This window comes from Bufo gargarizans, chromosome 8 (assembly GCF_014858855.1).
Source record: "Bufo gargarizans isolate SCDJY-AF-19 chromosome 8, ASM1485885v1, whole genome shotgun sequence".
Taxonomy (NCBI): Eukaryota; Metazoa; Chordata; class Amphibia; order Anura; family Bufonidae; genus Bufo; species Bufo gargarizans.
The window spans coordinates 129,263,738-129,279,513 of NC_058087.1; the positions used below are offsets into that span (position 1 = coordinate 129,263,738).

Sequence of the window (15,776 nt, forward strand, 5' to 3'; positions counted from 1 at the left end):
GCTTCCCGGGCTTCCTCTCTGCCTCTCCCCTTGTGGGCGTTCCTCCGGAGGCCTCTCTTCTTTCCGCCCAATCCTGCGCCAGCGCGGGCTGCTAGGGGGGCGGTTCTTCTGCGGACGCTCTCTCTCTCTCTTCTGCCTGAGCTGTGCGGCCGCGTGCGTCCTCACTCTGTGCGCTCCGGATCCTCCAGCTTCGGTTTTTTCTGGGACACAGCACCATTGGTCGTGGTAGGCAGCCTCTGGCTGACTCCTTCCTCTTCTTTTCAGGTTCCACCACCGAGAGGCCATCATGTCTTCCTCTGGTCAGGCCCCCACTCCCCCTGCCGCCATTTCCACTCATTACGCCTGCTCTGTGTGTAGCAGGAAGTTCCCATGCGGCCAGCCTACGTCCCTCTGTGTGCAGTGCCTCACCCCCGGGCCCGCCCAGTCCGCTCCTGCGGCCTCCACCTTGTCGGTTCTCCCGGAATGGGCTGCTACCCTGTCCCAGGCCATAGGTAGCCTTGCTAGCCTCTCCCAATCCCTGGCGCAGTCTCTGGACAGTCTCCCTGCCCAGATTGCGGCCGCCTCTGGCAGGGCCTCTACCGCTGGTGATACGCCTGGCGACAGTTCCCAGCCTCGCTCCGGCTCTCGGTCCCGCAAACGACCACGTACGGTCTCGGCTGGGTCTCACTCCTCCTCAGTTTCCCCGGATCACTCCCCGGCTAGGTCTGAGTCCGGTGAGATTTCTTCTTCAGCCGCTTCCGCCGCTCCTGGGGACTCCTCCGCTTCAGATTCTGAATCTGAGCGGTGTTCGGCGATGTCGGCAGCAGTGCAGGATCTCATCAGAGCCGTGCGGGACGCACTCCACGTGCAGGATGTCCCCTCGTCCTCCTCCATGGAGGCAGTGTCCTTCCGACGCTCTAAGCGGTCCACTGTGGTTTTTCCCAATCACGAGGATCTGGACGCTCTCCTTGCCAGGGAATGGCGTCACCCTGATCGGCGCCTTCATCTCACCAAGGCTTCTGATGTTCCTTATCCTTTCTCTGAGGATTCGGTCAATCTCTGGACGATGCCCCCCCTGGTGGATCCTCAGGTCGCTCGTCTGGCGAAGGCTACTACGCTTCCCCTGGCTGATGCGGCTTCCTTGTCGGATCCCGCTGATAAACGGGTCGACTCCTTGGCCAAGTCCGTTTTCATCGCAGCGGGCGCCGCCATCCGTCCTGCGTTTGCCGCCTCTTGGGTCGCCAAGGCATGCGCCGTTTGGGCAAAGCAGCTTCTCCGTGCTTTACCTGCTGACTCTGAGCAGGGGGACTTGGCAGTGCTTGCCTCCCAGATCTATCAGGCCTCCAAGTTTCTTTGTGACGCCTCTATGGAATCGGCTCGCCGCTCTGGGCGCGCGGCCGCCAACTCTGTGGCTATCCGCCGCTCCATCTGGCTTCGTTCCTGGGCGGCGGACGCCGCCTCTAAGAAGGCTCTTATCTCTCTTCCCTTTCTTGGTGGAAAGCTCTTTGGGAAACGCTTAGAGGAGCTCATCTCCGAGGCCACTGGAGGTAAGAGTTCTCTTCTTCCTCAGAATCAGCCTCGCCGCCGTCGTTTCCCCGGATCGTCCTCCCGGACGCAGTCCTTTCGGTCCTTTCGGGCCCCTCCTGCCCGATCTGACAAGAAGCCTTCCAGGCCTTCCTTCAAGTCCAGGCCCTCTTGGCACGCCAAACCCAAGCCCGCTCGTCCCCAGCCCACTAAGCCTCCTTCAGCATGACTCGATCCCCGTCATGGTGGGAGGGCGCCTGCTCGTCTTTCGGGATGTTTGGCGGGCAAACGTAGAAGACGCTTGGGTTCTCGAGGTGGTCTCTTCGGGGTACAAAATCGAATTCACCGACCTCCCACCCAGTCGGTTCTTCTTGACGTCCCCCCCCATGTCTCCCGCCCGGGCAGACAGTTTTTTTCAGGCCATTCATTCCCTGCGCGCTCTGGGGGTCATCGTTCCGGTTCCAGAGTCAGAACGTTTTCGGGGCTTCTACTCGAACCTGTTCACCGTCCCCAAAAAGGACGGCTCACTCCGTCCTATCCTGGATCTGAAGGCGCTCAATCGGTTTGTCCGGGTCCGTCATTTCCGCATGGAGTCCCTCCGGTCCGTGATCGCCTCCCTGGAGTTGGGCGAGTTCCTGTCGTCGGTCGACATTCAGGATGCCTATCTCCACGTTCCCATCGCCCTCTCCCATCAAAGGTTCCTTCGCTTCGCGGTGGGTTCGCTTCATTTCCAATTTGTAGCCCTTCCCTTCGGTCTGGCCTCCGCACCAAGGGTTTTCACCAAGGTGTTAGCTCCCCTAGTGGCTCTTCTTCGTGCCAGGGGGGTCGCCCTGGTGCCTTACCTGGACGACCTTCTGATTCGGGCCCCGTCTCCCGAGGACAATCTGTCCAGCCTGAGCATCACCCTCTCGGCTCTTGCTCGGTTCGGGTGGCTTGTCAACCACTCCAAGTCCTCCCTTGTCCCACGCCAGAAGATGCTCTTTCTGGGAATGCTGTTCGATACTCGCCTCGGGCGGGTGTTCCTTCCCCCGGAGAAGGTGTCTTCTCTTCATGCGGGGGTACATCTTCTCCGCAGGCCGTCCTCTCTGACCATCAGGACGTGTATGCGCGTCCTGGGGAGGATGGTGGCCTCATTCGAAGCCATTCCTTATTCCCAATTCCACTCTCGGGACCTGCAGATGTTCATCCTGTCCAGGTGGGACAAGTCCCCGGAGGGTCTCGAGCGCCTCGTTCGTCTCCCTCCTCAGGTTTGTCTGGATCTCTCCTGGTGGTTGCTTCCCCGGACGGTGTCCCTGGGCCGGTCCTTCCTCCCCCCCAGTTGGCGCGTGATCACGACCGATGCCAGCCTCTCGGGATGGGGAGCGGTGTTCGAGTCCCTTACGGTTCAGGGTCTGTGGTCTGTTCAGGAATCTTCCCTGCAGATCAACGTTCTCGAACTCAGGGCGATTTTCTTAGCACTGTCGCACTGGACTTCCCGTCTGCGCGGCCTCCCGATCCGGATTCAAACGGACAACTCCACCGCCGTGGCTTATCTGAATCATCAGGGGGGCACCAGGAGCGTGATGGCCCTGCGAGAGGCCTCTCAGATCCTGCGATGGGCGGAGGAACACGTTCCCGTTCTCTCCGCCGTCCACATTCCCGGGGTCGACAATTGGGCGGCAGACTTTCTCAGTCGTCAGCTCGTCGACCCGGGCGAATGGTCTCTCCACCCGGAAGTGTTTCATCAACTGTGTCTCCGGTGGGGAGTTCCGGACGTGGATCTCTTCGCGTCTCGCCTGAATCACAGACTTCCGCGCTATGTTGCGCGGTCCAGGGATCCGCAAGCTCTTGCGGTCGATGCCCTGGTTCTGCCTTGGTCCCAGTTCGACCTTCTGTATCTCTTTCCGCCCATCCCTCTTCTGCCTCGAGTGCTCAAGCGTCTCAAGGCGGCCCGGGTGCCGGCGATTCTGGTGGCCCCAGATTGGCCCCGCAGGGCGTGGTACGCAGATCTCGTGTTCCTGCTCGCCGACGTTCCATGGCGTCTTCCCCTGCGTCGCGATCTCCTTTCGCAGGGCCCTCTGTTCCACCCGAATTTACCGCAGCTTCGTTTGACGGCGTGGCTGTTGAGACCGCGATCCTGAAGGCCCGTGGTCTCTCGGACTCTGTCGTTCAGACGATGCTTCGCGCTCGGAAGCCCCAGTCGGCCCGTATTTACTATCGGACCTGGAGGGCGTATTTTGCTTGGTGCGAGTCCGCACGTTCTCGTCCTCTCCTTTTTTCGGTCCCTAATATTCTGGCCTTTCTTCAGGCTGGTTTTGATAAGGGGCTTCGCCTGGCTTCTCTCAGGGGGCAGATTTCTGCCCTTTCGGTCCTTTTTCAACGTTCTGTGGCCACGCGGGCTCAGGTTAAGACTTTTCTGCAGGGTGTCGCTCGCCGAGCCCCTCCTTTTCGTCCTCCGGTGGAGCCGTGGGACCTGAATCTTGTTCTTGATGCTCTTCAGTCCTCTCCCTTTGAGCCCTTGGCAGACATCTCTCTGTCGTTTGTGTCATTTAAGGTTGCCTTCCTTGTGGCTATCACCTCTATCCGTCGGGTTTCCGAACTGGCGGCGCTTTCCTGCCGGTCGCCTTTTCTGGTGTTCCATCGGGACAAGGTCGTTTTGCGTCCCGTTCCTTCTTTTCTCCCTAAGGTTGTCACCCCGTTTCACATCAATGAGGAGATTATCCTTCCTTCCTTCTGCCCTAATCCTTCTCACCCTCGGGAGAAGTCTCTCCATTGCCTGGATGTTGTTCGGGCTCTCCGCTGGTACCTTCGCCTCACGGAACCCTTCCGTCGTTCGGATTCTCTTTTCCTGGTTCCGGCGGGTCCTCGTAAAGGTCTGCCTGCCTCCAAGGCCACCATCTCTCGCTGGGTTCGGTCGGCTGTCAAGGAGGCCTACGCCGCGAAGGGTCGCGCTCCCCCTTCCAGGTTGACCGCTCATTCGACTAGGGCAGTCGGAGCTTCCTGGGCGGTGCGTCATCAGGCTTCGGCTGCCCAGCTTTGCCGGGCCGCCACCTGGGCGTCAGTTCACACTTTTGCCAAATTCTACCACATTCATTCCCTGGCTTCTGCTGATGCCAGCCTGGGGCGTAAGGTTCTGCAGGCAGCGGTGCTTTAGGTTGCCGTCTGGCGATCTTCTTCCCTCCCTCAGGGACTGCTTTGGGACGTCCCATGGTGCTGTGTCCCCCAATGCCACGCACGAGAAAAATGGATTTTTTGTACTCACCGTAAAATCCTTTTCTCGTAGTAGGCATTGGGGGACACAGGATCCCTCCCTTTCCTTGGAGCATCTGTTCTTGTTCGTGGTTCCGGCGTTTGCTTGTGGTTGTCGGGTTCCCCAGTTCAAGACTTGTTGGCACTCCGTTTCTTTTTGGTTCAGGTGTGGCGTTCCTACTGCTTTTGGTACTGACTGAGTTGTTCTGGCTCTAGCAGAGGGGTATAGCCCACCTGGGTGGAGCCAACACTTTTTTGTTTCTAGTGTCAGCCTCCTAGTGGCAGCTGGGCATATACCCATGGTGCTGTGTCCCCCAATGCCTACTACGAGAAAAGGATTTTACGGTGAGTACAAAAAATCCATTTTTTTTCCTATGGCTTTATGTGGCCAGGGTTTTCTCTGGTCTTGCATTTCACAGCCATATTATGTTTTTCAGAGGCTTGCTCCTCGCCTCCTCTGTATGGGAGGCAGGTCCTTATGTTCCCTTCTCCTGACCATTACCTAAGACTCCCCTCCTCCGGGGGGTGGCTGTTTTCTCTGACAGGAAGAGGTTTCCACATTCTCATAGGGTGTTTCTCTTTCCCCCCTTCCTTGCGGTGAAAGGAGGCTCGATCCCTTCCCTTGTGGGTCTTTATGATTTTTCTCAAGCGTTTGGCCTCCAGTGCTTCTCTGTTTCCTCTCTACCCTGGCCTTTTACATGTGGTTGGCCATGGACAGGCCTTGTTTTGGTCTGTGATAACTTTAAAGTTTTAGTTATTGGTTAAGGACTGCTTCCGTCCTTTTTTTCCAGGCAGTTTGCTTTCCGTCCTGCCAGGCCAGTTTTTTTTTTTTTTTTTTTTGTTTTTTTTTTTTGTCTTGTTGGGTCTATCCTCTTGGGGCTTCTCTTCCTGGAGCTTCCTTATATATGCAGAGCTCTAGGTTGTTTCCAATCCTTCCATATGCAGAGCGCTAGGTCGCTACCTACAGACGTTGCTGCTCTACTCTCCTGTTTCCTCAGGGGGAGCCCTGTTTCTTTTAGATCCTTCCTTGGGCTCTCTAGTGCACTCTTGATTCTCACGCAGGACATCTGGTCCTGTCCCTTTTTATCCTCTAGCGCTTTATGGTTTTGGGTGGAGCTAGGTGTTCCCCCTTGTTCCTTCTTGCAGGTCTTGTTTCCCAGGCACCGGTCCTTGGGATCCTGAAAGTATCCCATTTTTTTCTTTGGAACCATATAATGCTAGGGCCTCTCCTGTTCCTGTTGGGTCACATGATTCCTCTGCACCTGTGCACCCTTCGTTTTGCATGAGGTTGTTTTTTTTTTTTTGTTTTTTTTTATCCCACGCTCGAGGACTGCTTCAGAACGTCCCATGGTACTGTGTCCACCAATGCCATTAACGAGAAAATTGGATTTTTGTACTTACCGTAAAATCTGTTTCTTGTTCAGTGCATTGGGGGACACAGATCCCACCCTCTGTTTTTACTTACTCTCCCTGTCACCGGGCTGCGGTTCTCTTTTCCTTACCTGGTCCAGGACATGTTGGTTCTTCGCTTTTGTTTTTCTCTCCTACTGCTATTGGTACAAACTGACTAGCCTAGTGCTGTGGAGAGGGTAAAGCTCACCTGGGCGGACCTGACCTTTTTTTGATATCTAGTGCCTCCTAGTGGTAGCTGGGCATATACCCATGGTGCTGTGTCCCCCCAATGCATTGAACGAGAAACAGATTTTACAGTAAGTACAAAAATCCAATTCTTTTGAATACATAGGCTTAGTTGCTTATATGGACACAGTGCCTGTATAAACAATTAAGAAGGCCCTTTATTGTGTGGATTGAGCTAGAGCATAGAACTGCTGTGGAAGACCCGTCCTATCCATACATTACATGTTTGGCCATTCATTTAACCTCTGCCATGCATGTAAAGACACCCAGGGCTAATGTCCATGATTAGAGATAATGGTAATTAGACGTTTAATCCCTCAGATGCTGTGTTCAGTTGTGGGCCCAAATGGCTCCCTATCCACGTTCGGAAACCGTTCCTTGTTGTAGCCTCGGTCCCTCTGAAAGCAGAGCACCATAGGAATGTACTGAATGGCCTGTAGGCCGCAATTCAGTGACGTCCGCTTAAGAGGAGTGAATATAAAGCGTATAAAAAATAAATAAAAATAGATTTCTAAAATGTAAAAATTCCACATAATAAAAAGAAACTATAAAAAATAAAGATCATTTGCATTGCCGCATCCCAAAATGTGCATACTATTAAGATATAATATAGTGTGATATAATAATGCAATGCAAATAATATGTATAAACATTGTTTACTTGTAATGTAAACATGACATGACATAGTACGGCTTGTTTTAGTTGTGCTTACTATTCTGTGTGTACTTTTGTATTCCTTGTGTACTTTATTCGTTCAATAAAACGAATATTTGTTGCTTCACCTCCACAAAAAAATTGCAGAATTTTTTTTTAATCAAAAATGCATTAACACTCTGAAATGGAATCACGGAAAACTACAAATTGCCTCCGTAAAAAAAAAGCCTTCACTTAGCTCGTAGACATAAATGTAAAAAAGTTACGTAGGTCAGGATATGGTGATGCAAAAAATATTTTTTTCCAAAGTTTTTATTTCTCGCCCAGTTTCCTTGGGGGACACAGAAGACCTTGGGTATAGCTCATCTCCATAGGAGGCGTGACACTAAGTGAAAACTGTTAAGCCCCTCCTCCACAGCTATACCCTCAGCCTGGAGAGAGAGACTGCCAGTTTTTGCTTAGTGTCCAAGGAGGCAAGACACTCCCTGCTACTGCAGGGCTGTTTTCTCCTTTGTTTAATATTTTGATTTTTACTTTTTTATTTCTTTTTGTTCCAGATCATCAGGGACAACAGAGTCGCACTAGACCTCTCTGTTCTCCCGGGGTTGAGCTGCGCCAGTGCCGGGCTCCCGCACTGCTGCCTCCCCCACAGAAGGCAAGGTGGACCAGGGCAGCCCAGCTCCCCTGCATCCCGCCAGCGCAAGGGTCGCCCGCACGCCAAGTCCCTCGCCAGCGTCCTGCCACTACGGTGCCAGTAGCTGAAGGGGCGACCCTGCTGGAACGGACCGAGGGTGAAGACGGCTGTGGTAAGAGAGAGGCTTCTCCAGCCCTACGTCCCCCTCCCTGGCCATCCTGCGTGCTGGACTCCCATGCTGGTCCCGGCGGACCTACGCTGGCTCCTGGGCTAGCTGTTGCCCAATAATTATATAGCCCCACACCACCACCATACTGGTGGCCGCAGGGCGACAATACAATGCCCCTCCATAGGGGATTGCACAGGGGTGAGCATGGCATTGCTGTGGAGGAATATAGGGCCAGAGACCTGCTCCTAGCTGCCCCTAACACAGGGGTTATGCCGTCCATCCCCCTTGCCGGTCGCAGTTCAGTAGGGGGCCCACGCTAGCTGCCCCTGTCTCTCTCTCCCTCCTTAGGGGAACTACAGATGTCCATTAGGGCAGGGGGTGCAGTGCTGGCTTCCGGGGTCTCCCTCCTTACCGGTGTGCTAGAGCCAAAGGGCCGCTCCAGGCGCTGCCAGACGCAGGGCCTCGCGGCCTGCACGATGCTCCAACAGGCCCCGGCCGACTGCTGATGCTTCCGATCGGCCGGGTGCCGCAGACTTTGACCCAGGCTTTGGCCTGCTGCTCCGGACCTCTGTCTCTGCCGGCCCGCGGGTTGGGCACCCGCGGCCGTTTGGTACATGCGACAGCCGGCTCCCTCCAGGTCCCGGCTCACCGTCGTTGCCTCTTGGCCGGCCGGGCGCCGCAAAAATCTAGGCCCCGGCTTCGGGTCCTACTAGGCCGCAACATCCCGGCCTCTGTTGGAGGGGGCGGGAACGTCTCGCGGCGCGAATTCTTCCTGCCCGCACGTCCTCCGCCCCCCCAGAGGATCGCAGCGCCGCCCCCCAGGCCGGATCTTTGTTAACCTGTTGGGTGCCGGCTATCTCCAAGGGCCGGCTCCCTTCTGGAGGACCCCCTCTATGTCCTGGTGGGCTTCCTAATAAGCCTATACGAGGCTATGTCTCTCAGTGCCTTGGGAGGACTGTATGGTGGCCCTTTCTTGCCTCAGAGTGGCTATGTTTTAAAAAAAAAAAAAAAAAAAAAAAGGGCTTCCATGGCGGAGTTATTAAATAACGGAATGGCTGCGCAGGACGCTGCAGCATGATACAGTGGTGCTGGCTGCATGCTATGCTTCCCTTCCGTAGGCGGCATGTCGCGCTCCCCGGCTGCGGTGCTGACCGGCTGCAAGTCTCCTCTTTAGGCGGACCCTTGCCATCTACCGGGATACGGCGCTAGCCAAGTGTAGGCGCCCCCTCTTCCGCCCGTTCTATGGCAGGACATCACCTTTCCAGTTATGGTGCTGGCCATGGGCATGAACCCCTTCCTGAGTGGAATTCTGCGCTCTCTGGCCGCAGGCTAGCCATGTGCATAACCCCCTTCTATAGGTGGAATACTACATTCACCGGATCGGTGCTGACCATGGCACGACACCCCCCTTCCTTAGGGGAACGCTGCACTCACTGGTTGTAATGCTGGACAGGTGCATGTCCCCCTTCTGGGGCGGAATAATTGCACTCACCGGATTCAGTGTTGGCCTTGGGTACGCCCCCCCCCCCCCCCCCCCCCCCTCCTTAGGGGAACGCGGCACTCTCACTGGATTCCCTGCCGGCCATGTATGTAACCCCCTTCGGCGGAACGCTGCACTCCCGCTGTGTTCGCTGTCGGCCATGTGTATGAAACCCTTCTATAGGAGGAATTCCGAATTCTCGCCAGATGCGGTGCTGGCCATGTGCACGTCCCCCTTCCATAAGCGGAACACTGCTCTCTTACTGGATTTACTGCCGGCCATGTGCATGACTTCCTTTCGTAAGCGGACGGCTGCACTCTTATTGGTTTGCATTTCTCGCGGTAGGTTGCTGGCCACGTGCCTGAGTGCTTGCACTCTCACCAGATCCGCTGCCGGCTATATGCATGGCCCCCTTCCGTGGGCGGTGTTCCGCACTCGCGCTGGATTGCTGCCGGCGTGGCCATGCCTCTTCTCCTCAGGCGACATTCATGCACCTTTTTTACTGACTGGGTGTCATTGTGCCAGCACGTTGCCGGCCAGGTGCATGACCACCATCCATGGCGGATGCTCGCGCTCTCCTGGGATGCGATGGTAGCCTTGTGCACCCCCCCCTCCCCCCTTTTTGTTTGGGTCACTGCATTTTCACCAAATGCGTTGCGGGCCGTGAGCATGGCTCTAGCAGGGGTGCGCTGCTTGCACCCCCTTTGGGAATGGTGCTGGCCTTGTGCTTCATTCCATGGGCGGAAATTTGTACGCTCACGAGATTCACGGCTGTCCGTGTGTATGCTGTACTGGACGTTCCCCTTTCATGGGCGGAGTAGTTGCACTCTCGCGAAATTCGGTGTTGGGTAGATTATTGCACAATCTTTTATTGCTAGGATATCCGGTGCATGCCCCCCCCCCTTTTCAGGGCCTTTCCACTCTTGCCATCGGCAGAGTTGCCAGGTACCTTCCCCCCCTTTTTTTCCGGGCGGACTACTTGCGTTCCTTCGCATGCCGGTACTGGTCTTGTGCATAACTCCCTTTCGGGCTGCACTTTACACTTCCGTGGATACTGTGGGACGCTGTGGCTGTGCGCTCTGTGCGTTGTTTTGGGCCGTGTATGCCTTCTCCTCCCTTGGGTGGGTTGGCCTTCTCGCTACCTGCAGGGTTGCTAGTACGTATGCCTCCCTTCTTCCTGCGACATACTTTTTTTTCTCTCTGGGGTGTGTTTGCTTGTCGCAAGCTTGCACTTTCTCTGAGGAGATCGTTCTGTCCACTTGTGAGCCTAAGGTGTTGTTGTCCGACACGCGACAATGGATGCTCAATGTATTCACAGCTGTATATCTTGTATGTACGTAGACGGGCTCTGCTGGCTCGCTACTGCACTGAGCTGAGTGGTACCCATTCTCCGGTGGGGTCCCGTTGTTGTCGGCACCCACCATGTTCGTTGGCCTTTCCACCTGGGGAGTGTTCGGGGTTCCTTGATGCGTACCCATTCGTCATTTAGTGGCATTGTTTCCCTACGCAACCGGTCGGGGTCGAGAGTGTTGTCTACAGTGCCGCTCGACCTCTACGTTGGCTCTGGCGGGACTACGGTTCCCTCGCCTACTACCATTTCCTCTTCTCGGATGCAGTGTGGTGTGGGTCCTTCCTATTGGCGCCCTTTGCGCTCCAGTCTGTTGCTGCCAGGTTCAGACTGCTCCTCTCGGGTAGGTCGCCCAACTCTTCTTGGGTGCTTGATTGTCCAGGTCCTGGGGACCTCCACCTTGGTTTCTTCAGGGTATTCGCCTGCTGCGACGGTGTGCAGGTAGTCTCACAGAGTAGAGGGGATTCGGCTCTTCCTTTCCTCGCCGGCTCGGTTTTTTTGGCTTCTGCTCTGGGTTTGTCGTTCCAATGTGGCTGCTGCCCCGGCCAGGCCTCAGTGGCTGTTCCGTCGTTGCCGCCCCCCCCCCCCCCCCTCCTCTGGGGTGAGCATGGTTGTTCGCTTGGATGGTTCCGGTGTTACTTGCGGTCTCGTACCATCTCCCTCGTTCTCGCTGGCGGTGCTAGCGGTTTGCCGGGCCTACCGCGTTTTGTCCTCCCACTGGGTGCAGGTTGCCTTTCCGTTCTGGGTGTATGGTCCTGTGGGACTTACTTTCTCAGTGCCTTGGGAGGACTGCCCTTCGGTCAGGATTGTCCTTGGATCTCCCACACGGGGCTGTGGAACTCCTTTCTTTGGTGGCTACATCGACTTGGACTTGGCCTGTCTGGTTTGGGCATCTGTCGGATGCTGGGCAGACCCTTCGGGTTTCTTCCGTCTGTCCTTCTGCTCCCCCACTCCGGTCGGATACGGGGCTATGTTGTTCGGGGGCCGACAGGACCGTGGTTTCCGATCCTTCGGCCGTGTTACTGGTCTGCGCCTGATCCCATTGGGTTTTCTTCCGCTTACTGGGTGATTCCTGCGAGCACGCTAGTGTTCGCTCCCGACTGTTTAGTACAGGTTTGGTTGTCGGGCTTAGGGTTCTTACCTGGGGTTTTGTGGGAAGCGGGGCATTCCCCCACTCTGCCTTCTCGCCCTTGGTTCTGTCTTTCGCTAGTCCGGCCTGACCCTGGGACTTCTGTTACTTGAAGTGTCAAGTGTCTGCGCTGTCCTTCCCCTTCCAGCGTTTCCTGGCCCTCTTGGGCATTGTCATGTCCTTCTGCCACAGAGTGGCTCTGTGGTTCCTCTTTATCGTTTCCTGGTTCCGCCCTGGGAACTACATACTGAGCTCTCTGCGCTCCGGTCTTTCCCTTGGAGCCGTTGCAGGAGTTCTTCCTACTCCTTCTGTCTTGTACGGTTGTGTTTCTGTTGCCATCATGTCTGACGGGTGCCTGATTGATGGCCCTTCGTGTTCTGTGCCTTCTGTCCTTTTCCAGGACAGGGCTGTTCTCCGTCCTGTTCCTTTCTTCCTTCCTTCCTTCTGAAGGTGTTATCTGCCTTCTTATCAACGAGGCTTTCGTCCTTTTCCACCCATCCCCGGGTACGGACGCTTTGCCGTTGGGAGGTTGTTGGACCTTGCGGTTGTTTACTTGGAGATCTCCGACTCCGGTCGGCGTTCGGTCTCTTGTGTTTCCAGGAGGTCAGTGCAAAGGTTGATGGCCTCCAGGGTGGCCTCCTCCGCTTTCTCAGTGTGGCTTTTTGCTGTGGTTATCGCACCAATGGCAGGGTTCTGCTTTCGGTGTCACCGTTCATTTCATCAGAGCAGTCGGTGCCTCCTGGGGCGGGGGTGTTAGGTTTCGGCCATTCATTTGTGCAGGGCGGTCACTTCTTCCTTGCACACCTTACCGAGTTCTACTGGGGGCATACTCGGGCTTCGGCGTATGCTGCCTTGGGCCGCCTGGTCTGCAGGCGGTGTTTTCTTGATGCCTTCGGGTGCTTCGCCTTGGTGCTGTGGTCCCTCCCCTCTTGGACTGCTATTGAACGTCCCAAGGTCTTCTGTGTCCCCCAAGGAAACTGGGCGAGAAAACGAGATTTTTGTATTACTTACCAGTAAAATCTCTTTCTCGCTCTTTCCTTGGGGGACACAGCACCCACCCATTCTTGTTTTTTCTTGCACGGTTTCAGAGTTTGTTTTACCCGTTGGGTAGTTGGCTTGTTGGTTCCACTTTTGGACTTTGCCTTTTCTCACTGCTTGGACACGCAACTGGCAGTCTCTCTCTCCAGGCTGAGGGTATAGCTGTGGAGGAGGGGCTTAACAGTTTTCACTTAGTGTCACGCCTCCTATGGAGATGAGCTATACCCGGACTGCAAAACACATACGGTCATGTGCATGTAGCCTTACACTGATGCCTCTTGCTGCAATGAAAGGTGCTAGCCGGGCCTGGTCTTGCTGGAGAACTGGTTTCTAAACTTTCTTTCTCTTATTCTTAAATACTTTTGGTTCCTTTTGATTATACTGGGCACTTTTGTGAAATATTTATTTCACAAAACAAAATAACTGAATGTATTTAATTTATTTTGTACCTCTCATTTTGCGTGTTAGGTGTTGATCCAAAGTCTGTAGTATGTGCTTTCTTCAAGCAAGGACAGTGCACAAAGGGCGACAAGTGCAAATTCTCCCATGACTTGTCCTTAGAAAGAAAATGTGAGAAGAGAAGTGTTTATTTTGATGGAAGAGTTGATGAGCTTGAAAAAGGTAAAAATGGCCATCTACACCAGTGATGTTCAACTAGTGGCTGCCAGAGGAAGGCAATTGCATATGTTCCAGAAGTCTTTCCCTGGACGATGATAATCGGACATGGCTTCTTCCGTTACATGGATTGCTCTGCCCAACACATGTACAGTCCTGATCAAAAGTTTAGGACCACTTGAAAAATGGCAAAAAATCATATTTGGCATAGCTTCAACATGCAACAAGAAGAAATGGGAGTGAGACAACATTTTTTTGAGCATTCAATTTAATGAAAACCACAAATAAACTGAAACAGGCTATTTTTCAGCTGATCAAAAATTTAGGACCACACCTCCAAAATAAAGAAAACTTACCCCCCCCCCCTCCAAAAAATAAATAAAACAGAAATCCAATTCCAAACATGAACTCAGTAATGAGTAGCTCCACCGTTATTGTTTATCACTTCAAAAATTTGTTGAGTTTCCATGAGGTGAGTGGGAACATTTCTCCAAGTGGTGAAGACTGCCGCACGAAGGCCATTTACTGTCTGGAACTGTTGTCCATTTTTGTAAACTTCCCTTGCCATCCATCCCCAAAGGTTCTCAATTAAATTTAGTTCAGGGGAACACCCATGATGTGCCAAAAGAGTGATGTTATTCTCCTGGAAGAAATCCCTTGTCCTGCGGGCATTGTGTACTGTAGCATTGTCCTGTTGAAAAACCCAGTTGTTACCACACAGACGAGGGCCCTCAGTCATGAGGAATGCTCTCTGCAACATCTGGACATAGCCAGCGGCCGTTTGACGCCCCTGCACTTCCTAAAGCTCCATTGTTCCACTGAAGGAAAAAGCACCCCAGACCATTATGGCTCCCCCTCCACTGCGGCGCGTAGAAAACATCACAGGTGGGATCTGCTTGTCATGCCAGTAACGTTGGAAACCATCAGGACCATCAAGGTTAAAAAAAATAAAAAATTCTCATCAGAGAATTAAACTTTCTTCCACCCTTGAATGTCCCATGTTTGGTGCTCTCTTGCAAAGTCCTAACGAGCAGTTCTGTGGCGTTCAAGGAGACGAGGGCTTTGAAGACGTTTTTTGATTTTGAAGCCCTTCAGTCTCAGATGCCGTCTGATGGTTATGGGGCTGCAGTCAGCACCAGTAAGGGCCCTAATTTGGGTCGAGGATCGTCCAGTGTCTTGACGGACAGCCAATTGGATCCTCCGGCTCAGTGCTGATGAAATATTTTTGGGTCTTCCACTTTACTTTTTTCTTCCATAACCCTCAGGATCATTTTAAGACATTCCAAATGACTGTCTTACTGCATCCCACCTCAGCAGCGATGGCGCGCTGTGAGAGACCCTGCTTATGCAGTTCAACAACCCGACCACGTTAAAAAAGGGAGAGTTTTTTTGCCATAGCCATCACAACGTGTGACTACCTGACAGAAAATGACAATGAATCCACATCTTTGCACAGATTTGGCCTTTTAAAGGCATGTGGTCCTAAAATTTGGATCAGCTGAAAAACAGCCTGTTTCAGTTTAATCGTTATTTTCAATTAATTGAATGCTCAAAAAATTTTTTGCCTCGCTCTCATTTCTTCTAGTTGCATGTTAAAGCTCTACTTGGAACCTTGTTAAGATCCAACAATGTAAAATATTGATTTTTTTTTTTGCCATTTTTCAAGTGGTCTTAAACTTTTGATCAGGACTGTAATAGCACTAGAGCACAAATGTGATAGATTGGAGGAGGGGGGTAATCAAGCCCCGAACAGAATGATTTTGGCTTTAAGAAGTCAAGTCTCTATAGGTCTTTGAAACTTTTTAGGCTTGCTTGATCAAAAATTGAGACTTCTTCATTTTTACTTCACTCACTTCAGTTTTGAAAAGTGTGTGGAAAGTGGGCATGGATAGGCTGTCAAGTTGCTTTAAAGAGGACCTTTCACCACTCCTGACATGTCTGTTTTATTAGCCTTATGCATTCCCCATGTAATAACAATTCTGGAGCATCTCTTCGTATGGCTCTGTTGTGCTATTCCTTTATTAATTCTACTAGAAGTTATGAATGAATTGCTAGCAGTCTGCAGTAAGGGTACAGAGGGGAGGTGACATGTTGGAGGTGTGTACCTGCACAGACTGACAATGGCAGCACTGATTGGATAGAGTGAGTCTGTGCAGGTACACCCCCCAACATGTTACCTCCCCTCTGTACCCTTAATGCAGACTGCTAGCAATTCACTCATAACTTCTAGTAGACATAATAAAGGAATTACACAACATACAGACAGAAGAATAGATGCTCCAGAATTGTTATTGCATGGGGAATGCATAAGGCTAATAAAACGGACATATCAGGAGCGGT

General features: G+C 53.2%; 1 protein-coding gene across 2 annotated transcripts in view; it reads left to right on the forward strand.

Moving 5' to 3' along the window:
- The window catches only part of ZC3H15 (zinc finger CCCH-type containing 15), a 56,257-nt gene that overhangs the window by 27,474 nt on the left and 13,007 nt on the right, over positions 1–15,776 (forward strand). For both annotated transcript variants that reach the window (XM_044304718.1, XM_044304719.1), the window contains exon 4: positions 13,290–13,442. In XM_044304718.1, the coding sequence (XP_044160653.1) occupies positions 13,290–13,442 (153 nt within the window). The remainder of the gene's footprint in view (positions 1–13,289; positions 13,443–15,776) is intronic.